This window comes from Hemibagrus wyckioides, linkage group LG19, assembly GCF_019097595.1.
Source record: "Hemibagrus wyckioides isolate EC202008001 linkage group LG19, SWU_Hwy_1.0, whole genome shotgun sequence".
Classification (NCBI taxonomy): Eukaryota; Metazoa; Chordata; class Actinopteri; order Siluriformes; family Bagridae; genus Hemibagrus; species Hemibagrus wyckioides.
The window spans coordinates 19,576,048-19,602,970 of record NC_080728.1 but is presented as its reverse complement, the minus strand read 5'-3'; the positions used below and the strand labels follow the sequence as shown (position 1 = coordinate 19,602,970).

Below are 26,923 nucleotides of genomic sequence, written 5' to 3'. Positions count from 1 at the left end.
AAAGGACACGAGAGAGGCTCAGAGCCAACATTGTTATCATTGCTCGGTGTGTAATATGAAATAGAATCAGAGTATTATTACACACTGAGATTGTGTGACTGGACAAAACACACTGCAGGTATATGTGAGGTGTAAAATAAGCATCTGTCACTGGACAGGAGTTCACTAGAATGCTTTACACTGTTGTGAACGAGTCGGTTCTTTGAATCAGGTTTTCAAGTCTGAGTTTTCAGGTGAATGTTGAGACCTGAGTCACATAAATGAGTCGTTTGGTGCTAAAATGAGCTAAAGGGACATTATATTTCCGAATTCCGATTGTAAAAACGTAAGAAAATTAACGCAAATTATTCACATTTCGTGTCGACTCCATGAATCGGTTCTTCGAGTCTGCGTTTTGAAGTACATGTTTGAGGACCGAGTCACATAAATGAGTCGTTTGCTACTAAAATGACCTGAAAGGACACGGTATTTCCGACATCTTTCTAAAAACGTAAGAAAAAACCGCAAATGACTCACATTTCGTGTCGACTCTTTGAATCGGTTGGAGAACCGAGTCATTGAGAACCGAGTCGCATACGAGTCGTCGCCGAATCCGAAAAAACGTAAGCACATAAAGGAGTAAAGAACACAAATGGGATCCGCTCTTTTACATTAACGTGGAGCTCCGAGCTGCATGTCCGAGTCGTTTGTAGTTTGCAAGAAAAAGAGGGCAAACATGAATCATATATGTGAGTCGACTCTGTGAGCCGATTCATATACATGATTCGTCTGCCCTCTTTTTTAAAAAAAAATTTCCTTCCTGTTTTTCTGAACAGTGAAAGCGATGCCGTTTCTCTTCCAGTGTAATAAAATCAAAATGTTACTTTAGTCACAGGAAAACATTTTGCAACATGCGATCATGTGATTAGAGTGAATAGTGAGTCGTTTGTCTGACTATCAGCAATGTGAATCAGTGTGAAATGGTTCATTAGAGGATTTCAGTGAATTAAAAAAGAATTATTAATGAATCTTTTGAGAGCAGAATGAGTTGATTCTTGTTGATCAGTTGAATCAATTGAGTCGACTCACTGAAAAGACAGTGAAAAGGTCACATGACCATAATAACTATTATAATACTGTGAACATTTTTTTACAGGGTGTAACTACGCATTTTAAGTTAAAATGTGAATATAGTTCAGAAGAGGAATCAGTAAAATAAACCAGATTTGAATCATTAATATGATCACAAAACGTGAAAAAGCTCATGGGAGCAAATACATATGCAAAGCACATCATTTATTAGATGATTCAGTGAGTCAAATAATCCGAGTCACTGGAAAGAGCTGGAATTCTCATCCCTTGAGAGCACGTATGGTCTTGTGACATGGCAAAGGTGACAAATTAGAGGCATAATTTATAATTTACATGAATGTAAAACAAAATTATCCAATTAAAGTATTAAATATGTCGATGAACATGATTCTTTTTTTAGGTAAAAACATGTCATAGGCCACCATTATCATAAGAATATTCATTATTTACTCTCAAGGGGGGAAAAAAGGCACACGGGTCTCAAATGACTAGGACGTGAAGCCGTGCGAGTCTGATCCTGTTAGAGACCTTTGTTTGATGTTTAAGGATCTCAGCGTGTAAGAGGAGTCTTGTTTCACGTCTCCTCCCTTAGGTTTAATCCCATTCAGCACACTGAACCAACCTGGTGATTTAAACCTCCAGCTGAATAAAGTGCCTCTGAGCAGGACACTCAACAAACTCTTCTGGACACCCGACCCCCTAGATTTTCCTGTAAATGAAACTACATTCCCGTTCAGACAAACTCATTAAATCATCATCAATCAGGGTGATCTAGAAATCATCCTGTGACTCGAATGGACACAAAGTGAGCTCGAGGTAATAAACAGATGCTTTTATTGTTATTGTTCATTAACGTGTTTGTAGCTGCCCAGTCTGATTGCTGTGCTCCTATTGGTGGATACTAGATGATTGTCGCGGCCATAGCAGCGCTCACACTCTGATATCTTAATAAATAAATGTCTTTAAACGCAACGATAGGTCTTATGTATGAAGCTGCATGCAAACAGATTTATTTGTAAATCATTTGTACATTTTTATGCACAAGTCATTTAATATTCATGAAAAGGATGTAAATTCTGAAAATGTTTGTTTAAATTTACACTTAAAAAGATTAACCAGTGTAAACCTAGACTGTACATTGACTTAAAATCATATAAGGAACGTTCGTTACTGCACTTTTATATCTTTTTTATTTTATTTTATTTATTTATTTATTTGTCTGTCTTTTTTTTTAATTGGCTAAGAAGTGAAAAGTGAATCAAATAATTTCCACTTCTGTTTATTTTTTGTCCACCCTTTACTCTGATTGTTCATTTCATTTCTCAGCTCTCTGTGCACTTGACATTTTATGGAGTTTTGTGGGCGTTACTCTATGCAAATGAGCATGAAAAGTTCTTTTGATCTTCCAGATAAAATAAAATGGTTTGGTTTAGCTCATGCAAAAATAAGTAAAATAAAAAACAATTAAATAAATAAAATAAATTAATAAAGAAACAAATAAAATAAATGCAATAAATAAATTAAAGAAAGAAAGAAATGAAAGAAAATAAATTTAATAGATAAATTAAATAAATAAAACAAGAAAGAAATTTAATAAATAAATAAATTAAAGAAAGAAAGAATATAAAGAAAATAAATGCAATAGATAACTAATAAATAAGTAAAGAAAGAAAAGAAAGAAAGAAAATAGATGCAATAAATAAATTAAATGAAGTAATAAAATAAATGCAATAAATAAATTATATAAATAAGAAAAGAAATAAAACAAAGAAAATAAATGCAACAAATAAATTAAATAAAAAAAGAAAGAAAATAAATTCAATAAATAAATTAAGTTACTAAATAAACCCACACAACGTTGTTCGAAAATTGTTAAACGAGGTGACCATGTCAATGAACATTTACCATGCACAATTTTTGTAAAAATGGGGCTGAAAATAATAAAGTGTAAATGTGTATTTATGTATATATACAGTATTTATAAAAAGTAAACATTTTCCCACCGTTTACTGAGCCACCTTATATACGGTGTACATGGTGAAAAGATTTTTTTTTACTTCATGTTGTATAATGTTAACAGAAATATTACTTTGTAAGTCAATAATATGTAAAAAGGGGGATAATTGTATGGATTTATCAGATGTTTTGGTCTCACCGGTGTGTAAGTGCAGGCAGGAGGCTGTAATGAGAGTGATGTTTAGTTGAAAGCGGGTGTTTAAATCCTCCGTCTGTGTATAAAAATCGAAGTAAAGTGCTCGGATATACAGTGGGTGAAAGTTACACAGTGAAACCATTTCAAACACCATCATTCAGAGACTAAAACCCAGCCCATGATGATGAACAGAGCTGTTATTTTTCACCCCTGGCTTTCTGTTGCGTGATTACGGATTTAAAACCACGTCAGAGGAGCAGGTTTCGCCGCACATCCTCTAACCTCCAGCCCAGAGGAGCGTGTTAACAGACTCCATTTCCCAGAACTGTCACGAAAACCCGGTGAAACCAAATGGATTATAATGATAAGAGTCTGCCATAACTGCGCGTAAGTCGTATCACACGTCCCCCGTCGCTACACACCGTGACGCTTATGTGTCTCCATTAGCACCTGGAGATCGCCTGAACTCCCAACACGTATGAGCCACTCACACGCGGCCGCGAAAGCAGTACGCGCTCTCACAGGTGACCTGGAAGCTCGAGGGATGTGTTCACCGAGCCGCAGTGCAGGGGTCAGAGGAACACGTGCTCAGAGCTGATGAGAGGAAGCAGGAAAGAGCTCTCACACACACACACACTCTTACACTTCACGTCCCATTTTCAAGTTTGTTCCGCATCACAGATACCTGGAAATTGTTTCAGAATTGTAACACGAGGGCAGAGCAAACATGACAATCAGCATCACTTTCAGATCTTCTCACACTTTCCACCACACTCAGGTGCGCTGCAGTGTTTACACACGGAACGTGACGAGAAAAATGATGCTAATGTGGCCCAAACATCACTAGAGGTGAATGCAGTAATACAAAAGATCATGATTTATATTGTTTATTAATTGCTTATGAGGATTGTTTGAGTTTGGAAAAGGGATTTTGTTAGAATTGGGAGATGATCGTGAAGCTGGGAAGATGATTAAAGACTTTAATATTAAATACTATATCATTTTTTGTTGTTGTGTGCTTTGGTAAGCCACCCGTCACTGACCCCGAGTCTCCCTTAGGCCTACCCCGGGGTTGTAACAAGTGTTCTAAAACGTGTCCCCCCAGGTCCTACTTGCACCCACTCCGAGCGGGTCTCGAACCCGGGTCTCAGGCATGGGAGGCGGGCGCACTAACAAGGAGGCTATAGACGTCAGTCGCTGGTGCACCTCTTGAGATCAGGGGAGTGAGGTTTACCTGCACAGCACCTACCGCTGGCCTCCGTTACATTCATCCCCTAAACCTCACTCCCATGTGGGTCACGGCACCAATGTACCCCCCCTGGATCCAACTCGCTACTGCTCAGACTGGGTCTCGAACCCGGGTCTCCGGCATGGGAGGCGGGCGCACTAACAAGGAGGCTAAAGACTAAGCTGATTTCTCGAAGAACAAGGTGCCTATAAATAAATAAATCTGAGCCAAGTCATTATTGAGATCCTACATCTCTTGTAGTGTACACTAGGGAGTCAAAAGTTTGTGCACCCCTTTTACTATAAGGATTTCCACTACATCATTCAGATCACCGGTGAGATCAGACACTGATGTTGTTCCAGTTCATCCTAAAGGTGTTCAGTGGGTCTCGGGTCAGAGTGCAGGACACACTCCAGTTCCTCATCTCAAACCTTCATTCAGAGACGGTCTCTACAACTTCAGACTTCAGAGAAGAACCTCATATGGGTGTGAAGGTCAGGGGTGCACATACTTTTGGCCATATAGTGGATTTAATACATTTATTAAAGGCTTTTGTATGTTGTAAGTTATGTTTTTGGGGATTAAAATGGGTCGTGTATCTGTAATATCCAGCGCTAATCAAGGATTAATGTGAATTTTGTTTTATGTATTTGACTGATGTCTAGGTGAGTGCAAAAGTTTGTGCACCCTTCAGAACAAACATGCAGTGATGTATTTAATAGAGACAAGACGTTCAGTGTGTTCACAGATGTTCCTTCGTATTCAGGCAACAGTGATGTATTCTTTAATACGGCTTTAGGACGTCGTGTTTGTCCAGATAGAGAGTATCTAGCTGTAACCGTCAGATATCATACTCTCATTAATTCTAATCAGAGAGATACGGCACCCATTTAGGGGTGCACAAACTTTTGCACTGAAGTGAATCATTGGAAATGATTGCAGTGATGCACAGAGACAGATTCTTTGGGGTTTTTCTTCGCATTTCGACACATCAGGCGAGTTCAGACACGGTCGGATACTTGGAATGAACTCGTCTACTGTGCGCTATACAGAAAGAAATCTGACTCTATAATAAACTCGGTCTCATTTTAGTTCTTAGTTCCAAACGTATTAGTAAAAAAATGAGCAGGATCCTGGTTTAAAACTTGAAGACGAATTAAATTCAGTGTCTGTGATGTTCACTGGCTTGTGTTGTGTTGTGTTGTGTGTGTGTGTGTGATCTCAATGTTCTGAACATTCCCCTACGACTAGAACGCTAACAAACCAGACCACTGAGGCATTAAGGTAGCTTTGCTCATTTAATACGTTAACTTTACTGCAGAATTCATGTCACTCTGATTTACTGGGGAAATCACATGCAATGTTTCAGTAGATTTTGCATGTGTGTGTGTTTTCTCTATTGCCCTGCCAAACTCATCTTCCTCTTCAGAGACTCGGGCATCTCCGGAGGAGGCGGGCGCGGCAGGCGGAAATAAACCTTCACCGAATCGTAAATGAACCACTGCAGTGCGGTCAGCGTGCCGATCATGATGATGCGAGCGAACAGCCCCTTCCACACCCCTGCGGGTCAGAGGCACGATGTTAATAAACGTCTTCGAATTCTAACACTTTAAACCAAACAGAGGGGTTAACATGAGCAGTTGTGGTATAAGGGCTCCTCCTGGTGGTGATTCAGAGGTACTGTGTCGTCGTCCTCAGAGCAAATCTGTGTGTGTGTGTGTGTGTGTGAAGACTCACCCTGAGGTCCCAGCCTCTTTAACACCTGTATGGCTGAGCTTCCTTTCTCCTTGTTCAGCACAGACACCACTGAGTCGGCCGGGTGCGAAATCACGGCACAGAACACACCCGCTAAACAGAGAGGGATCGAAAGTGGGCGGGGCTTAAATAAAGAACATTCTTAACATTCTGACCTAAATTGCCATTTCTACCTGCAGAGTCTTGCCTTAAACAAACACGTCGTAAAATCTCGGCTTAACCATGTAGACACTTCACCCGTTCACATGTAGCCGAGTGCAAAAGTTTGTGCACCCTCAAAAATCCTTTCTAACAGTGATGGATTCTCGGATACGGCTTTATGACCAACATCATCTTAGTCCAGAGAGAGGGCTCAGATGACCGTCATAACATCACACATTCATTTCATTTGGAAATCAGATCTATTGTATTTTATTTATTAGTAGTAGGATCATTAGAGGTCCAAGCACCTAGTAGCTGAAATCCTTTAAAAATTTTGATGTGGATCATAAACTCCTCCCCCTCACCGATATAACCTGCGACGAAGGTGACGACGAGCTGCTCGGGTTTGGAGCAGGCACTGCGAGGTTTGGGCACCACGTATTTGTACAGCATCTCCACGGTACGCTCGAAGCACGCGAACTTCATCATGGTGTAGGGGATCTGACGCAGCCACAGAGGATACACACCTTTGTAAAACCTGTGATGAAGATATACAAATAATAATAACATCCAGTTTTGGTGTGTGAATGATTCATGTTCTGTATCGTCAGTTATCTGAAAGATCTGTTAGCTAAAGATTAATGTTACTATATTTGAAGCTTATTACATTACAGGCTATTTTACTCTGCATGTTCTACTCCGTTATCTAAAAGAGGTTTGAGTTTCTTCTTCTCGCTCACACCCAGAACAATCCATCCTCTTCTTCTCTTTCTGCCTCCACTGACTAGGAGCTGTCCTTCCTTAAGTTCATGCTGAACGTCAGATTAGAGAACAATAATTCCTGTTCAGTTCCAGTTCATGTTCATGAGAGATCTGGCCTGAGAGGGAGAGCATGCAGCAGGGTGTTCTACAACCTGTCTTTCAGTTATACTGCATGGTATTTAGCACTTTTAGCACTTACATTTATCTCATTAATACAACTGAGCAGTTCAGGGTCTTACTCAGGGGCCCAGCAGTTATACTCACGCCCACAGCCCCTCCTCTGCATACATTTTCGGGGCGCACTCCCTCAGGGTTCTGGCGTAGCCTGGCTGAGTCTGGATGCGCACTTTACACGCCTCCATGGGGGCCAGAGCTACATCAGCGAAGAACTCGGCGCTGGCAGACGCAGCCAAGTACACCGACGTTCTCCAGAGGTAAGCGTTCTCCTGCAGATCCGCACCGAGACAGAAGAATTAAACATCACCGACGCCACACTGATCCCTCAGCATCAGCAAGAGCGCTGGACCTTCTCAGACTCACCTCTCCTAGCATGTCGTTATAGAACGCCTTGAACAGCTCGTAGAAGCCGAACTTGCAGAGACCCTGCATGGAGTAGCCGATAAACGTCGGGGCCCAGCCTCGCCCCAGACCCCGGAGCCCGTCCTCCCTGACCGTCACGGAGAAGCCGTTAAAGATGGACTTGTATTTCGCTGGGTTTACCTGAAACACATCACGCAGCACATGTTCTGGAGTTCTGTATGAATTCGCTCACATTTCGGGTCACGATGCAGATACGGACCTGGATGCGACATTTGACCAGGTCCAGAGGCACGACAGCGGTGTGAGTGAGCCCGCAGCTCAGGACGCCTCCAAACCCACACAGGGCGTAGTATTTATTAGAACCGTACTCACAGCTCACATCAGCCTCTTCCACAGGAAACAAGGAACGGCACACAAAGCAATAAAACACAACACACACATACACGTGAACATAAGACAGAATCTGTTACATCTAACATTAAAGAAATCCAGAAAACAAGGGTAGTCACACAAAATAGCTTTCAACGTATTTACGCTATACTTACACTGTGCTAATAAACATAAGATCCGTGTTTTTCACATCACGGGAAATTTAACAAAAATCTGTTGCATTGAAATCCACAGCAATTTGCTAAATATTACATTTTTTTTAGAAAGGTGCTTTTGAAATAACGTCATATTTATTTATATGTTTTAATTCTGTGAATAAAGTCCTATTTCTTGCTTACGTTATAGCAGCTACAAACAGTTGTTTCCCTCAGCAGTCAATCAGTCAATCAGTCGATCAATCAATCAATCAGTCAGTCAGTCAATCAATCAGTCAGTCAATCCATCAATCAATCAATCAGTCAGTCAATCAATCAGTCAATCAATCAATCAATCAATCAATCAATCAATCAATCAATCAATCAATCAATCAATCAATCAATCAGTCAATCAATCAACCAATCTGTCCGTCGGTCAATAAATCAATCAATCAATCAATCAATCCATCAGTTAGTCAGTCAATCAACCAATCAGTCTGTCAGTCAATAAATCAATCAATCAATCAATCAGTTAGTCAGTCAATCAACCAATCAGTCCATCAGTCAATAAATCAATCAATCAATCAGTTAGTCAGTCAATCAATCAACCAATCAGTCCGTCAGTCAATAAATCAATCAATCAGTTAGTCAGTCAATCAACCAATCAGTCCGTCAGTCAATAAATCAATCAGTCAATCAATTAGTCAATCAATCAATTAATAAGTCAGTCAATCAACCAATCAGTCCGTCAGTCAATAAATCAATCAGTCAATCAATCAGTTAGTCAGTCAGTCAATCAATCAGTCAGTCAATCCATCAATCAATCAGTCAGTCAATCAATCAATCAGTCAATCAATCAACCAATCTGTCCGTCAGTCAATAAATCAATCAATCAATCAATCAATCAATCAATCCATCAGTTAGTCAGTCAATCAACCAATCAGTCTGTCAGTCAATAAATCAATCAATCAATCAGTTAGTCAGTCAATCAACCAATCAGTCCATCAGTCAATAAATCAATCAATCAATCAGTTAGTCAGTCAGTCAATCAATCAACCAATCAGTCCGTCAGTCAATAAATCAATCAATCAGTTAGTCAGTCAATCAATCAACCAATCAGTCCGTCAGTCAATAAATCAATCAGTCAATCAATTAGTCAATCAATCAATTAATAAGTCAGTCAATCAACCAATCAGTCCGTCAGTCAATAAATCAATCAGTCAATCAATCAATCAGTTAGTCAGTCAGTCAATATACCCGCAGCTTGTGAGTAAAATCTTGTCCTGGACATGTAAAACACTTACGCCTTTTTTCTGACACTGGAGACTCCTTCCAAAAAATAAAAGAAATATTTCATCATATCATCAACAATTACACAGATTTTTTTTTAATTAGCAGCATATCCCTGTGAAAGTGCTGTTGCTATAGAAACCATAACATTAATACTGTCACTGCTACGCTGCAGAAAACCAATGAATGTTCTTCTGACCAATCAGAACGCAGAACTCAACAGGCATATCAGCCGTCTGACCAATCAGAACGCAGAACTCAACAGGCATATCAGCCGTCTGACCAATCAGAATGCAGAACTCAACAGCCCTAAAAGGTGTGATGTAACGGAGCGAGCAGGTTTTCCTCAGTTACTCGTCCCGCAACAAACAATAATCTCATTTAATACCATCTAATAGAGAGTTAATAACATGTAATAAACAAAGTTAATAACAATGTAATAAAGAGTTAATAACAATATAATTAACAGAGTTAATAACAATGTAATAAACAGATTTATTACCACGTAATAAACAGTTAATAACAAAGTAATAAACAGAGTTATTACCATGTAATAAACAGTTATTACCATGTAATAAACAGTTATTACCATGTAATAAACAGAGTTAATAACAATGTAATAAACAGAGCTAATAACAATATAATTAACAGAGTTAATAACAATGTAATAAACAGAGTTATTACCATGTAATAAACAGAGTTAATAACAATGTAATAAACAGAGCTAATAACAATATAATAAACAGAGCTAATAACAATGTAATAAACAGAGCTAATAACAATATAATTAACAGAGTTAATAACAATGTAATAAACAGATTTATTACCACGTAATAAACAGTTAATAACAAAGTAATAAACAGAGTTATTACCATGTAATAAACAGAGTTATTACCATGTAATAAACAGAGTTAATAACAATGTAATAAACAGAGTAAAATACAGTAGCTTAGAGAAGACGTGTCCTGTACATGTGCTCACAGGTGAGTTTTTCCTCCCTGACAGTAAATAAATCCCTGAATAAACAGAGTTCAAACTGCTAATAACACTCGTGTCTATAAATACATCACCATGATAGGAGGCGGCGGTGAAAACCCGGCGTCGCTGTTCATCTCCCTGCTGCTGCTGAGGTAAGGAGATTAGCGGCGAGTGGAACAGATTCACGTGGGATAAAGACTTCAGTCCTGACCAGTACATTTTCACCTGCAACAAAGTCTTCCTGTAAAAACAGAAAGAATCGACTGATTGAGACCAGAAATAAAATCTATAGAGATGAACAAGAGACTAAATAAATAAATAAATAAAACATGTTAAAGAAGCAGAAATGTCATAAAAATGTAAGAAATTCACAGAATACAATCAAATTTCCTGGAACCTCGGTAAAGATCCTCAGCCACGTATAAACCACTGATTACACCCTCACCTGTGGGACGGGAAACAGAGACGCTACAGAGAGGCAGAGTTCCAGCGTCTCACACAAACGCGCAGCACTCGCGCTAAATCCTCCGTGTCCTTCAGTGACGTCAGACGGAGCTCGCACCTGCTCAGAGTTTCAACCTGCTCAACACTCGTACCTCAATCCGCTCGGGTTCAGGGTGAGAAATAAATAATACTCACTTTTACACTCTACCACTTCATCTAAGGTTCTAGATACACTATATTGCCAAAAATATTGGGACACCCCTCCAAATCACTGAGTTCAGGTTTTGTTTTTCAGGGGTTGGGCTCGGCCCCTTAGTTCCAGTGAAAGGAACTCTTAATGCTTCAGCTTCATACCAAGACATTTTGGACAACTTTGTGGGAACAGTTTGGGGATGACCCCTTCCTGTTCCAACATGACCGCACACTAGTGACCATAGCAATGTCCATAAAGACATGGATGAGTGAGTTTGGTGTGGAGGAACTTGACTGGCCTGCATAGAGTCCTGACCTCAACCCCATAGAACACCTTTGGGATGAATTAGAGCGGAGACTGTGAGCCAGACCTTCTCATCCAACATCAGTGCCTGACCTCACAAATGCGCTTCTAGAGGAATGGTCAAAAATTCCCATAAACACACTCCTAAACCTTGTGGAAAGCCTTCTCAGAAGAGTTGAAGCCGTTATAGCTGCAAGGGGCGGGACAACTCCATATTACATTCATGTGCATGTAAAGACAGACGTCCCAAAACTTTTGGCAACATAGTGTATGATTAAGGGTTCTACACAGAACCTTTCAGGCAGAAGAGAACGCTTTAGGAAACTTTTCTGCTTTATTCTGAGTTTAAGCTTTAAATCTGAACTGGTGAAAAACAGGTTTAAGACTCAAATCTATTACAGTTATTTTTTTAAAAATAGAATAAAAAATAAGAAAAAATTTTGTTGGAGCAAAAAAAAAAAAAAAAAAATTCAATAAACTTTCAATAAATTGTACAAAAATAAAGGTGAGATTCACAGCGCTGCCAAAATCAGTGGTAGAATTTTATTAAAGGCGTATTATATTTAATAATATAATAATAATAATAATAATAATAATATGCATGAATCACAGAAAACAAAATAATTTTAAAAAAAACTAAAAGAAAAGACGACAAAATACTAGAAAACAAAAGCAAGATGTCATTTTCCTCCATTTTACTCGGATGTTTGTTCTTTTTGCTATTTTTTGCTCGTAATTTTATTTTCTCTTTATTCATGCTTCAGTTTTCTGTTCTCTTCTTTCCAAAAGAGTTTTATGCAGGTTAGGGGGCGGGACAAAAGTCTCCATTGGTCCACTGGTCCTCAACTGACAGCTCTTCACTAGCCAATGTTTAATAATATACACTGAGGGAGGTGGAGGTGGTGGAGGTGGAAGGAGATTAGTCCTCTCTTCATCCTCAGCTCTGGGATCAGTGCACTGAGTGAGCAGAAAACCTACAAAACACACACACACACACACACACACACACACACACACACACAAATACACATACAGACACACACATACACATACAGACACACACACACAGACACACACAAATACACATACAGACACACACACACACACACACACACACACACACACACACACAAATACACATACAGACACACACACAAGACAGACATTCAGGCACACAAACAGACACACAAATACAGACATACACACAGACAGGTAGCAGAAAGTTGTGATATGAAGATAAATGTTTTATTTCATTTCTATAAATCACATGATGGAGTCTAGAGTATAAAAATCCCCATAATTCAACAGAAGCCCCGAGTCTCAGCTCCGCCTCCAAAACAAACAAACAAACAAACAAACAATCAATAAATACCATGATAAAGAAGAGTAAATACAATATATGTAAGGAAATTACGCCGGGTTTCCATCGGGTCTGGAGTTCTACAAGCTGATAAATTCAGATTTTATAAATTTCCATAAAAATCTATTTTATTATCAAATCTTTGAAAGTTATTGATCTGCTGAGAAAGCGCCGACCATCACGCAAATTCACTTCAACCACGATTTCTACAATTCATTTGGATTTTTTTTTTGTTTATTTCCGATTAATAAACACAGATAAATATGTTGCATATAATCAAAAGTGAGTTGCGATATACGCTGGCTGGCCACTTTATTAGGAACGGTTGCCTCGATGCATAAAATAGTCATAACCTGTGGGGGAAAAAAATAAATCAGTGACTTTCGTGGGATTCTCAGACATACACACACACCATCACATCACTTGAGGATATTAAAAAAAAAAAAAGCCCAAAAACATCAATTGAGAGAAATGGGAGAGGTCGAGCTGACAAAAAGGCTACGATAACTCAAGTAACCACTCTGTGCGAGTGTGCTGATCAGAAAACACACTCTCTCTCTCTCTGACAGACACACAGACTTGAAGGCCAAAAACCCCCCAAAAAGATCAGATGAGAGAGATCAGAGGAGCTGCTTCAGAGCTGACAGAAAGGCTACGTTAACTCAAGTAACCACTCTGTGCGAGCGTGCTGATCAGAAAAGCATCTCAACACCATGACACCTTTTGGAGTGACAGATATGAGCTACAACAGCAGAAATCTCCACCGGGATCCAGCGCGCTGCTGTAAAACGATGGGCTGATGGCACAATCACGCAAGCTGTAGACGTTCCTAATAAAGTGGCCGACGAGTTCGTGTCTTAATATATTGCAAATACAAATTACGTACGTAAATACGATAAGACGCGACAGGATAACACGATGTGAAGTAATCAGCGAGTTAGTGAGGAGACGGGGTCGCTTTAGGGACGCATCGCGACTAGGGATTCTGTTTCAGAACGAGTATTTGACATCAAACTGATTAACCTAGTTAGTATTAACCAGTCAGGTTAATCAACACTGCTGATCTTTCCCAGGTTTAAATAGCCATGAATCACGTGTGTGTGTGTACTACTAGGCTCGTTCTGAATAGCGTTAGCGAGTCGATTTTAAACGCAGCTCCTCGCTGCATCCCGAGTTGAGGTTAAGGCCGTGCCGTGATTTATTAAACTCGTTAATCGGATTAATTAAGCTTTATTTGCTAGATATTATATTCACAAAACATAAAAATACATAGAGACGTTACTCCTTTGGCTTGTCCCTAGTTCGAGCTTTCGTTCAGAATCTGCTTACAAACTTAGCACCAAACAGAGCCCCTTCGAAAACTGATCAGAAAACAGGTTCTCGTAACCTGGCTCGGTTCTGGATGGTTCTCCGGACTGGGCCAGTTAGAAAAACCAGAGAAGAGAGAGGTCTTTAAATGCCTGGTGTCTGAAGGTAGTTCATTTTCCGGAGGTTTCCAGGCTCGGCTGCCCGAACGGACTCGTCTGGTTGCTCTCCATGGTGTGGTACACGAACAGCAGGAAGCCGGCAACGGCGGCGAGGAGCAGGAGCTGCACCCACACGGGCACTCGGCGTCTGGTTTTGGCCCGGACACTCGGCGGTGCTGCCGTTTTGGGGACGGACAGAGGGACAGACAGGGGCGTGGAGCTGAGGCGGGGGGCAGATCGGCTCTCTGTGTAGGATGAAGTGGTGTATCTGTGCTCGGTGACACGGGGACGCAGGCTGTCCTGCCAGGTGTCGCTGAAGGGGCGACCCGCTGCTCCTTTAATCGGCTGGCGGCGAGTGGCACTGAGAATATTCAGGGGGAAAAAATTAAATGCTAAATTATAAACATATCATTAATCTTTATTACAGTCTTTCAGGGCAAACTAGGCAAAAGCCCTTACCCTTAATCCCAAATCCTAATCTTAATCCCGAATCCTAATCTTCATTCCGAATCCTCACTCCTGAGCCCTAATCTTAATACCAAATCCTAAAATTAATTCTGAATCTTCATCCCAAATCCTAATCTTAATCCTGAATTCCAACCTTAATCCCAAATCCTACAAATCATATTCTGAATCTGGAATCTTAATCCCAAACCCCAACCTTAATCTGAATCCTAATCTTATTCCCAAATACTACAAAACCTAATCTGAGTCCTTAATCTTAATCCCATATCCTAACCATACTCCTGAATTCTAATCTCGATCCTAAATCCTAATATTAATCCTGAACCTTCATCCCAAATCTGAATATCAATCCTGAACCCTAACCTTACCCCTGGATCTTAATCTTCATCCCAAATCCTAATCTTAATCCTGAGCCCTAATCTTAATCCCAAATCCTGATATTAATCCTGAATCCTAACCTTAATCCCAAATCCTACAAACCTTAATTCTAAATCCTAATCTTGATCATCATAAACCTAATTTTAGAGAAATATTCTTATTCCTCACACATCACCTACTCAATAATATTCTCTACAACAAACTTGGTCCAGTTGGACGGATTCCGGCTCCTCACCTGATCCCTGTGGGAGTGTTGAGGACCTCGCTGGGGAACAGTTCCTTCAGCACGTCTCTCTCTGCTGTTTTTGGGGTCTGCTCCACGGCGGATAACTTCTCAATCTGCTCACACACAGAGCGCATGATGGAGTAACACAATAACAAAAATCCAGGACGCGTTTTATTTATTACCACAGAGTAAAGGGTGTAAACATCAGGACCACACCAGCAGGTCAGAGAAATAACCAGGAGAAGAACAGTGGAGGAACACAACGAAAGTGCAACAGGAAGTTTTAGTGCTTCAGCCCTCCAGTTCTTTAGCATTACCAGTCTTCCTGGGGTACGATCTCCGAGGCCATCCTCCTGCCCCCAAACTGGGGTAACTGCTGAGAAGTAGCCATCGATTCGGCTCTGAACTGCTGCAGCACAACCAGCTGATCGCTCCTAATGTAGTGAAGCAGAAGCCCTCAGAGACCCTCAACGTCAGCAACACTGATTCATTTCCAAAGGACATTTTCATCTTAATCTTGAAATCTAATCTCAAACCCTAACATTAATCTCAAAAACCTCATCTTGATGCACAACCTGGAAAGTTTTTTGGAAATAATTTTGAAACCCAATGTTAATCTTAAAAACTCGATTTAACCTGGAAACCTAATCTTAATGTTGAAACCTAATCTCCAAAGCTTAATCTCAAAATCTAATCTAATTCTTGGGACTTTATCTTGGAATTTAAAGCTAGGCTTCAACATTAAATCATGAAATCTAATCTTTAACCTTCAAACCTAATCTTGAAAACCAATTGAAAGAAATCATTTTAGTCCTCAAACCTAATCATAATCTCCAAACCTAATCTAAATCTCAAGATCTAATCTAATTCTTGGGACCTAATCTTGGAATTTAAAGCTAGGCTTCAATATTAATCATGTAATCTAATCTTTAATCCTAATTTTGAAAACCAATCGTAAAACTTCATTTTAGTCCTGAAACCTAATTTCAAAATCTAACCTTAAATCTCAACATCTAATCTTGAACCCTTAAATTAATACCTAATCCCCTAATCATAATCCTGAAACCTAATTTGGAAGCCTGATCTTAGAAGCTAAAACTGATCATCTTTATCTTGGAACCTAATCCTTAATCCTAATCTGGACTACAAGAGAACTGAAAAAGGAGGAAATCTTTACAAACATCAAGAAGAAAATAGCTCCCAGAGTGTGTACTAGCTAACCCCAAGCCCCCCCCCACCACTGTGTGCAAACAAACCCACAGAAACGTCATCATAGCTTCAGACCTTTACGGCAGGTGAGCTCTTCACGACGGGAAGATCCCGAGCTGGACGCTGAGGAGAATCGGCTCGAGACAGAGAACGAGGAGAATGTTTGCCTTGAGCAGCTGGAGAAGGTGAAAGGCGGCACATCATGTGGATCAGATCTCTAGATGGTCGAGTTGAAGCTGAACGAGGAGAATCAGTGCGCTTGAGGGCAGAGGCGGATTTAAGCTCCTGAGAGCACCAGGACGATCCAGAGAAGGGGAAAAAGAGTAAAGAAACTTTCCTAATCCCATAAACTCATGTCTAAGAACTCAGTACCTACCACATGACCAGGTCTAGAGCTCAGAACTTCACATGGACCAACCTGATGTAGAAATACAGCCAGATTAAAGATGTTTCCTCAATCTGTAGTGTTTCAGTAAAAAGTGGAAAAAAAGAGGAAGAAGGCATGTGAAGAAATCACCTCCAGGAGAGCAGTGTCCAGGACTGAAGGCTGGACTTCCTCACTGGACACTTTACGCAAAGCGGCAGCTCTTTCACGGAGCTTTAGAATAAAATAATTAAATGAAATGATTCCTCTGAAAAATGGGGCATTGTGTGTGTTATATTATTATGAAGATTAAGTAATTCTGCACATTATAACATGACTATTACTCACACCTAACTCTACTCATCTCTAATTACAGAGGATAAATCCTGCAGTCTGATTGGTCAGATTGGGCATTCTTCTTAAATCAGAGGGGAGAGAGAGAGAGAGAGAAAGATAAAGATAAAGACATAGATAGGTAGAAAGATAAAGAGAGAAAGCGATGAGAGAGAGCGATGCAAGAGAGGGAGGAGAGAGAGAGAGAGACAGAGACTGAGATGTGAGTCTTTCATTCACTTACTCAGCTCAAAATGAATCATGACAATGGACTGTGTGTGTGTGTGTGTGTGTGTGTGTGTGTGTGAGGAAAGAGGAAGAGGAGGGAAGAGAAAGAGAGAGAGTGGTCATTTATAGCTGCTTTAATGTAAGTGATGAGAAGAACTGTCATGTTTTAGTAATTATAATTGAATAAAATAAGATGTTCTTTAATAAATTAAGAAAAAATAATGTTGTTGGTTTAAGAAGCATTAACTACTCCCCAAAGCATCTAACTAAACTCCCCAAAGTGCCTGTGACAGGGTTGGATATCATTTTGGTCAGTAATTATAAATAAATAAATAAATAAATAAATAAATAAATAAATAAATAAATAAATAAATCAATCAATCAATCAATCAATCACTGATATAAAGCACCTTTTTTTCCAGTGTTCTGGACGGTGATGGAGTCTGATGTGGTTCTGTGGTCTTCACAGAGACATGAACCCTTTTATAAGACTGAGAAAGAGTGGATCAGGTCAGAGAGTAAAACCAGTAGCTGGACACACCAGTTCCCTTCACCCAGTGCTGGAAACCAGATCTACTTTAAACTGCACCTGATCAGTGGACACAGCTTCATCGTAACGGTCTACAGCGGTGTGGAGCGAAGACATGCGACGGTCAGGAGACTCCAGAGAGGGAAATACCGGCAGCGTGTCCGCAATCAGCGGCTTCGGATCTCTAGGGATCGCCTTCCATAGAAGAAAATCATTCATGATTGTTGGAGAGAGAGAGAGAGAGAGGGAGAGAGAGAGAGAGAGAGAGAGAGAGAGAGAGAGAGAGAGAGAGAGAGAGAAGGAGGGAACGAAGAGAGGGGTGGAGAGAGAGAGAGCGCAGAGGAGAGAGCAGAGAGAGAGAGATTGGAGAGGAAAGAGGAGAGAGAAGAGAAGGGAAGGGGAGAGAGAGAGAGAGGTGATAGAGAGGAGAAGGAATGGAGAGGAGGGAGGGAGGGAGGGGCAGAGAGAGAGAGTGAGCGAGAGAGAGAGAGAGTGGGGAGAGAGACAGAGAGTGAGAGCGAGCGAGAGATAGAGAGCGAGAGAGAGAGATAAAGTGAGAGAGAGATAGAGTGAGACAGAGAGAGAGAGGTGAATCCAAGGCTGTTCGAGCGTTTACATACCGAAAATGTTCTCTCTCTCTCTCGAGGAACCTGCAGCATCTCTGATAGCGAAACCTTCGATGTGATAAAGTACAATGCAGTTTTTACTGAAAATGTCAGGGCTCAGTGATTAGTGCTCCAGAACAAGATCCCAAGAAAGGTACACGAGAACAGACATGAGAATCCGAGAGACACGTGACAAGTGATGAAGCAGCCGTGAGAAAACAAAAGACAAGAAGATGAGATGTTACAGGGTCAGGAAGACTGTGGTCCGGTCGGCGGGAAGAACTCCTGGACTTCCTCTCAACATTCAGAAGAATGTCTTCTTCCTCCGACTCGGCATCTTCTTCCTTACACACACACATACACACACACGCACGCTCGACACACTCCGAATGTTTTTCTTCTCACACACAAAACATTTTCTAAAAAGATCCAATCCGTTAAAACAATTCTCAAGTTTTGCTCAGCGATCAGAAAAATTCTACACAAAGGATAAAAATGTGAATAAGAGGACAAGTAAGGGGGGCACAAACTTTTGCCCCAGTTTAATGCAGATTAAACACACGGTGGTGCTCACACGCTTGAACACACACTGACCACGTCAGGAATATTTAACACACGTGTACCTCAAACCACTGAAATCATTTTTATTTTTTGCTAATCAGGCTGCTTAAAAACTAGGAGAGCAGAAGTGTAGTACTTTGTTGGACGGTGTAAGTTGTTTGTTATTCGGTGTGTGTGTGAGTGTGTGTGTCAACATTCTTGCTCCTCCTCCTCACCTTGTGATGGCCGCTCCGGGTTCTGGTGGTCACTGGTGTTTTTCCTCGGCTCCTCAGCGGCCTCTCCACCACAGGGACAGGTTCTGGTTCTGGTTCTGGTTCTAGAGCCAGTTCTGGAACTGCTGCTGTTTCTGATCAACAAATCACCAAAATCACTTCAGGTACACACACAAGATCTTGCAATGAATATGTGGATAAAGGAATGAATGAAAAATAGATAAAGGAATGATTCAATCAATGAAGGAATGAATGAAGGAATTAATGCAGGAGTGAATGAGGGAAGGGAGAAAGAGAACAAGACACTGAGGCTGGACATTTATAGCTGCTTTATAGCAGAGAGAGAGAGAGAGAGAGAGAGAGAGAGAGAGTTTCCCCTCAGTAAAGGAAAGGTGTTGAAGTTCCTGCCTGTGGTAACACACACCCTAGATGACCCACCGAGAGAAGTGTGTTGTGGTTCATACCTTCCTCTTTATCACTGTACTGATCCGAGTCAGCGCTCCCGTTACGGCTGTTGTGGGTCTGAACCGGCTCAGAGGAGGTGGTGGTGATGATGGTGGTCTGAGGTGGACCCTGGTCCAGTAACTTCTGCAGCTTCTTCTCGTACACTTTACGCGTGGATGCTAGAACGTAAAAAAAGAGACAAACAGAGGGAATTGATTAATGGTTTATAATTTATATTTATAAATATTGTTGATAGAGAGATCAGGATGGTGCCGTCTCACCTACGATGGGTCCGGCGTTGACCCCATACTTCAGCAGCTGGTCTTTCAGGTCCTCATTGGTCAGTTCGGTCACATCGATCTCCTCAGGACGAACTCTGTCCGTTTTCCTGGTGGCTTTCTGCAGAAGTGAAAGAGTGACATCAGACAGGTTTCAGCAAGAGAGATCACGTTTAATAATTCTTGGATTTGAATCGGTCGTTTTGAACCATTTTAAACCATTTGAAACGGTTTGAATCGGTCACTCGGATGGACATTTGGTAATAAATGCTTGTGAGCCAAGTGTTAAATTTTCTTCTGGAACTGCAAGAGGTTCATGAAGAGCTCACAATATTTATCATGATGAAGTCTGAAGAGGAGGCGGGGCCAGATATATAACTAACAATAATGACATCATGATAAAACCTGACAAGAAGGCGGCGTGGCCAGATATACACTATATTGCCAAAAGTATTCGCTCACCCATCCAAATAATCAGAATCAGGTGTTCCAATCACTTCCATGGCCACAGGTGTATAAAATCAAGCACCTAGGCATGCAGACTGTTTTTACAAACATTTGTGAAAGAATGGGTCGCTCTCAGGAGCTCAGTGAATTCCAGCGTGGAACTGTGATAGGATCCCACCTGTGCAACAAATCCAGTCGTGAAATTTCCTCGCTCCTAAATATTCCACAGTCAACTGTCAGCTGTATTATAAGAACGTGGAAGTGTTTGGGAACGACAGCAACTCAGCCACGAAGTGGTAGGCCACGTAAACTGACGGAGCGGGGTCAGCGGATGCTGAGGCGCATAGTGCGAAGAGGTCGCCAACTTTCTGCAGAGTCAATCACTACAGACCTCCAAACTTCATGTGGCCTTCAGATTAGCTCAAGATCAGTGCGCAGAGAGCTTCATGGAATGCGTTTCCATGGCCGAGCAGCTGCATCCAAGCCATACATCACCAAGTGCAATGCAAAGTGTCGGATGCGGTGGTGTAAAGCACGCCGCCACTGGACTCTAGAGCAGTGGAGACGCGTTCTCTGGAGTGACAAATCGCGTTTCTCCATCTGGCAATCTGATGGACGAGTCTGGGTTTGGCGGTTGCCAGGAGAACGGTACTTGTCTGACTGCATTGTGCCAAGTGTAAAGTTTGGTGGAGGGGGGATTATGGTGTGGGGTTGTTTTTCAGGAGCTGGGCTTGGCCCCTTAGTTCCAGTGAAAGGAACTCTGAATGCTTCAGCATACCAAGACATTTTGGACAATTCCATGCTCCCAACTTTGTGGGAACAGTTTGGAGCTGGCCCCTTCCTCTTCCAACATGACTGTGCACCAGTGACCAAAGCAAGGTCCATAAAGACATGGATGACAGAGTCTGGTGTGGATGAACTTGACTGGCCTGCACAGAGTCCTGACCTCAACCCGATAGAACACCTTTGGGATGAATTAGAGCGGAGACTGAGAGCCAGGCCTTCTCGTCCAACATCAGTGTGTGACCTCACAAATGCGCTTCTGGAAGAATGGTCAAAAATTCCCATAAACACACTCCTAAACCTTGTGGACAGCCTTCCCAGAAGAGTTGAAGCTGTTATAGCTGCAAAGGGTGGACTGACATCATATTGAACCCTATGGATTAGGAATGGGATGTCACGTAAGTTCATATGCGAGTCAAGGCAGGTGAGCGAATACTTTTGGCAATATAGTGTATCACTAACAATGATGACATCAAGATGAAGCCAAAACGGCAGGAGGTGTGGTCAGACAAATAGCTAACTAAAATGAGATCATGATGAAGCCTGAAGAGCAGGAGGCGTGGCCAGACATACAACTATACATGATACTGATAGCCTGCTGTCCACTGAACAGTCGTGTAACACACACCGTCTGGGAAAGAGGGAATTGTGAAAAAGTAAATAAAAGACGTATAAGATCAGACTCAACCCAAGCAAATTCCTCAGTAATGGGGTCACGTGTGCTGCGAGTGAAAATACAGTCACGTTCCTCTGGAGCTATGCCACGTCTCAGACTGCAGAAATGAAAACATGTGATCCAGATGAAGTGAAACGGAGCAAGGAGGAGGAAGAGCAGGAGGAGGTGGTGTGTATGGATGAGTGAGTGTGTGTGTGTGCGCATGTGCGAAGTGGGCTTGAGAAGTTTTAAGAGAAGCTTTGGAGAAGTTCTTTAGAGACTAAGGCATGAGGCCTTGAAGGGGTGATCAGGAGTGACGTGTGTAAGAACAGATTTCACAATCACACCGTTTTAAAGAGGAAGAGAGGGATGGAGGGAGAGAAAACAGATTCTTTCCTCAATCCCATCACCACACCCTCCACTCAAGTGTGTTACAGCCTGAGCTGTATTGTGTAAAGAGAAACCGTTAGACTAAAGACACAAACATGTACACAATGAGGTGCTGAACATCATGAGGATTATTTATGGGGGAGGGAGGGAGGGAGGGAGACAGACAGACAGACAGAAAGACAGACAGACAGAAAGACAGAAAGAAAGAAAGAAAGAAAGAAAGTGATTGAAGGATGGGAAGAAAGAAAGAGGGAGAAGGAAAGAGAGACGGGGGGAGAGGGAGAGAGAGAGAGAGAGAGAGAGAAAGAAAGAAAGAGTGATGGAAGGATGGGAAGAAAGAAAGAGAGGGTGAAGGAAAGAAAGAGGGGGGGAGAGAGAGAGAGAGAGAGAGAGAGAGAGAGGAGAGGTAGGAAGAGAGAGAAAGAAATAAATAAAGAAGAGCAGATGTCTGAATAAACACCGGCTGCGTGAACATCACTCACAGGCGCTGTGATACTGGTTTATACTGGACATGTACACTTACACCTTTTACACACTGGGTTACTAAACTGGGAATCAGAAATACTCCTGAAATCTACTGATATCTGAAAGTTTACTGACTGAAACCAGTCCAGACATCTGACCTGAGCTGCAGTCAGGATCTCAGAGACGTGCTGGACTGGTGTGTTTGTGATGTCACTGGTCTGGTCAGTGCTGTGGTCAGGCTTTACACACACTGACACACACTAATGCGGTGAACCACAATTTCCCAAAAACCCTCTGATACAGCGCCGAGATCAGCGTCTGAATAAACCTAATAAAACACAGCTGTAAAGGTTTAAGATCTTTTTAGCAGGACACACACACATCTGGCAGCACAGAGCCAAAAAATTCCTGCATACAGGCAACTATTTCCTCAGTAAAGGACCCAAACCCAGAAGACAAACAGTGGAATGCTAAAGCAGAGCTAGAGACACAGAAATATTCCTAACCCAAAAATTAGGGGGAATAAATAAATAAAAATAAATAACAATTAAAAACACTAGAAAAGCTTCTGTTTGAAAAGACAAAATAATAAAATAGTTTGTAAAAAATAAAATGATCAAAAAAAATCAATAAATAAACAAAATAAAAATGAACAATTATTGATTATTAATTATTATTTTAAATGTCATGCATCAATGTTTTTATATCAGATTTTAATTCGTTGACAAATTTTTTTATCATTAAAGTTCATTTAAGACTCTTTAAGTGAGTCAAAACAGAGGATATTATATATATATATATATATATATATATACACACACACATATACACACACATATATATACATATATACACACACACTATATTGCCAAAAGTATTCGCTCACCTACCTTGACCCGCATATGAACTTAAGTGACATCCCATTCCTAATCCATAGGGTTCAGTATGACGTCGGTCCACCCTTTGCAGCTATAACAGCTTCAACTCTTCTGGGAAGGCTGTCCACAAGGTTTAGGAGTGTGTTTATGGGAATTTTTGACCATTCTTCCAGAAGCGCATTTGTGAGGTCACACACTGATGTTGGACGAGAAGGCCTGGCTCTCAGTCTCCGCTCTAATTCATCCCAAAGGTGTTCTATGGGGTTGAGGTCAGGACTCTGTGCAGGCCAGTCAAGTTCCTCCACACCAGACTCTGTCATCCATGTCTTTATGGACCTTGCTTTGTGCACTGGTGCACAGTCATGTTGGAAGAGGAAGGGGCCAGCTCCAAACTGTTCCCACAAAGTTGGGAGCATGGAATTGTCCAAAATGTCTTGGTATGCTGAAGCATTCAGAGTTCCTTTTACTGGAACTAAGGGGCCAAGCCCAGCTCCTGAAAAACAACCCCACACCATAATCCCCCCTCCACCAAACTGTACACTTGGCACAATGCAGTCAGACAAGTACCGTTCTCCTGGCAACCGCCAAACCCAGACTCGTCCATCAGATTGCCAGATGGAGAAGCGCGATTCGTCACTCCAGAGAACGCGTCTCCACTGCTCTAGAGTCCAGTGGCGGCGTGCTTTACACCACTGCATCCGACGCTTTGCATTGCACTTGGTGATGTATGGCTTGGATGCAGCTGCTCGGCCATGGAAACCCATTCCATGAAGCTCTCTGCGCACTGTTCTTGAGCTAATCTGAAGGCCACATGAAGTTTGGAGGTCTGTAGCGATTGACTCTGCAGAAAGTTGGCGACCTCTTCGCACTATGCGCCTCAGCATCCGCTGACCCCGCTCCGTCAGTTTACGTGGCCTACCACTTCGTGGCTGAGTTGCTGTCGTTCCCAAACACTTCCACGTTCTTATAATACAGCTGACAGTTGACTGTGGAATATTTAGGAGCGAGGAAATTTCACGACTGGATTTGTTGCACAGGTGGCATCCTATCACAGTTCCACGCTGGAATTCACTGAGCTCCTGAGAGCGACCCATTCTTTCACAAATGTTTGTAAAAACAGTCTGCATGCCTAGGTGCTTGATTTTATACACCTGTGGCCATGGAAGTGATTGGAACACCTGATTCTGATTATTTGGATGGGTGAGCGAATACTTTTGGCAATATAGTGTATATATACACATATATACATATATTTTAAATATCAGCGCACAAAAAGTTAAGCCCTATGTAAGCCCTTCACAGGCCTACACAGATTTTTATCCATTTGAATATCCATTAAAGATTTGTGTCACACAATAACGGATTACTTCATAAGGCTACATAATGCCTACGTACGCTCATGACATAACACACACACACACACACACTTACAGGTAAATTTGTGTAGCAAAGAATTTAGGATTGTGTGTCTGAGTAACACGTTTACAAATAAATAAATAAATAAATAAATAAATAGTGAATGAAAGCGAGAAATTTTTTACTTAATCTTATTGTGTATAAAACATCTGCTGATATAAATATAACATTTAAAATGTTTTTTTTTAAATGATTGTATTTTTTCAGTGAACTTCAAAAGGGATTTTTTTTCTTATTAAATGTAGCCAATAAAATAAAAAAGGTTAAAAAAAAAAAATTGTGCCTTTGACAATTGTGATATTGAACCCTAATTTTTTTAACAAAATGTAATGTAATGTAATTTATATATATATGTATATATTTGTTTTTTTGTTTTTTTTTTACGGATATGTACAGGACCTTTTGAACCCAAGCAACTGACTGAATTCCAAAAATAAATAAATAAATAAATAAATAAATAAAACAAAACTGAGGGACAACGTGACAGTGACAGTTTGTAAAAAGCGAGAGAAACAGGAACAGAAACTGGAATAAAAAAGTGCTACTGACTCTCACTAACCCCTAAAATAACAACAAAAACCACAACCCCTCCCCCCCCGACAAAAATAAACACAAAACAAAACACCACACACTTCAAAATATTCAGTTTAGAGACACACACAGGAAGTGGAGCAACACCAAACCGGTGATTAATTTCCATGTAAAGCACATCCTCAAGTGTTTTATTCCTCTTAGATGACAAATGTCCTAATGAGTCCATTTCTAATTAACTACATTACTCTAGAGTACGTTTTTATCCATTTATAGGTACAGTTCATGATGTTTGCTTTCTCACAGCTATAAACATTTGCACTTACAAGTTACTACAATGTTTTGTTTTGGTTTTTTGATTGAAAAACGTCGTTCTTGTTTTGGGACTGGAGACTCCATCAGTAAACAAACAAAGCTTTATTGTTAGTTAGAACGATAGCGCGCATGCGCAGCTCTCAACGCCTTCTGACCAATCAGAATCGAGAACTGCGTTCGAGCTCATTAGCATGACGACTTTAAAGATTAAACTTTAGTCAACATTTAAACACAAACACACAACAAGTTCCGAAGTGACAACATTTCGCTGCTGCGTGTTTTTATCGTCACTTTCGGCTGCAGTATCGTGATGGTAGCGTATTGCGCTGAGTATATCGTACCGAATGTGAGCGGTCACCATGACAACCTTTTAAGCGGGAAGTTCACTTGGGCAGGACGGCGCGAGGCGGCGTGTTGTTGTTTTTTTGGGTTTTTTTTCTCCCTCACAAAAAAGTTATCACAGAGTAATATAAATCACGTGTGTCACGTTTAGACTTCAGCGAAAAAACAATGGTTTAAGTGCTGGTTAAAAAAAAAAAAAAAAGTTTACATTTTGTCCTTAGTGTTGTTCTCTAGAGTCAGCCATGTTTGTTGCTCTCTTTCACGCGCTGTAACGTTAATGAGCACGTGAAATAAACGCTGCACGTGTTGTTTGTTTGTTTGTCTGAATGGAAATGAAAGCTAGAGTTAGAGACCCTCACCCTGCCGGAGCGAGCTGTAATGGAGGCGGTGGGAGCTGGAGGCTCCTCGTCACTGGAGAAAGCCTCCGCCGAGCCGCTTCTCTTGTTCTGGGAGGTGAGGTTTTTCAGATACAGCTCCACGTACACTCCTTTCCTCTGCTCTCCGTTCGGTAGAGCCACGTTGTTGGCCACGAGCGCGCTTTTCAGCTTGTCTTTAGTCAACACAGACGGGTCGGAGAGAAATTCCGCCATGGCTGCTGCTGTTCTACCTCTGCCTCCTCTGCCTCCTCCTCCTCCTCCTTCTTCTTCTTCTTCTGCTCTCTA

General features: G+C 41.2%; 2 protein-coding genes across 2 annotated transcripts; both read right to left on the bottom strand.

The window, feature by feature from the left end:
- Positions 1-2,930: 2,930 nt before the first annotated feature.
- slc25a3a (solute carrier family 25 member 3a) lies at positions 2,931-11,797 on the bottom strand. Its single transcript, XM_058417381.1, has 8 exons — positions 10,887-11,797; positions 10,534-10,682; positions 7,909-8,036; positions 7,650-7,829; positions 7,374-7,555; positions 6,713-6,885; positions 6,189-6,299; positions 2,931-6,011 (listed from the first exon to the last, which is right to left on the bottom strand). The coding sequence occupies exons 2-8, from the start codon at positions 10,658-10,660 to the stop codon at positions 5,848-5,850; spliced, it is 1,065 nt and encodes a 354-aa protein (XP_058273364.1). The 5' UTR covers positions 10,661-10,682; positions 10,887-11,797; the 3' UTR covers positions 2,931-5,847.
- A 1,187-nt stretch (positions 11,798-12,984) lies between these two features.
- On the bottom strand, positions 12,985-26,919 carry tmpoa (thymopoietin a). The gene is made up of 13 exons (XM_058416793.1): positions 26,621-26,919; positions 20,043-20,160; positions 19,782-19,940; positions 19,321-19,451; positions 18,658-18,888; positions 18,000-18,134; positions 17,821-17,901; positions 17,003-17,083; positions 16,862-16,903; positions 16,561-16,770; positions 15,594-15,710; positions 15,286-15,389; positions 12,985-14,568 (listed from the first exon to the last, which is right to left on the bottom strand). Exons 1-13 carry the CDS (start codon positions 26,849-26,851, stop codon positions 14,220-14,222), a joined length of 1,989 nt encoding a protein of 662 aa, XP_058272776.1. The 5' UTR covers positions 26,852-26,919; the 3' UTR covers positions 12,985-14,219.
- Positions 26,920-26,923: the final 4 nt, after the last annotated feature.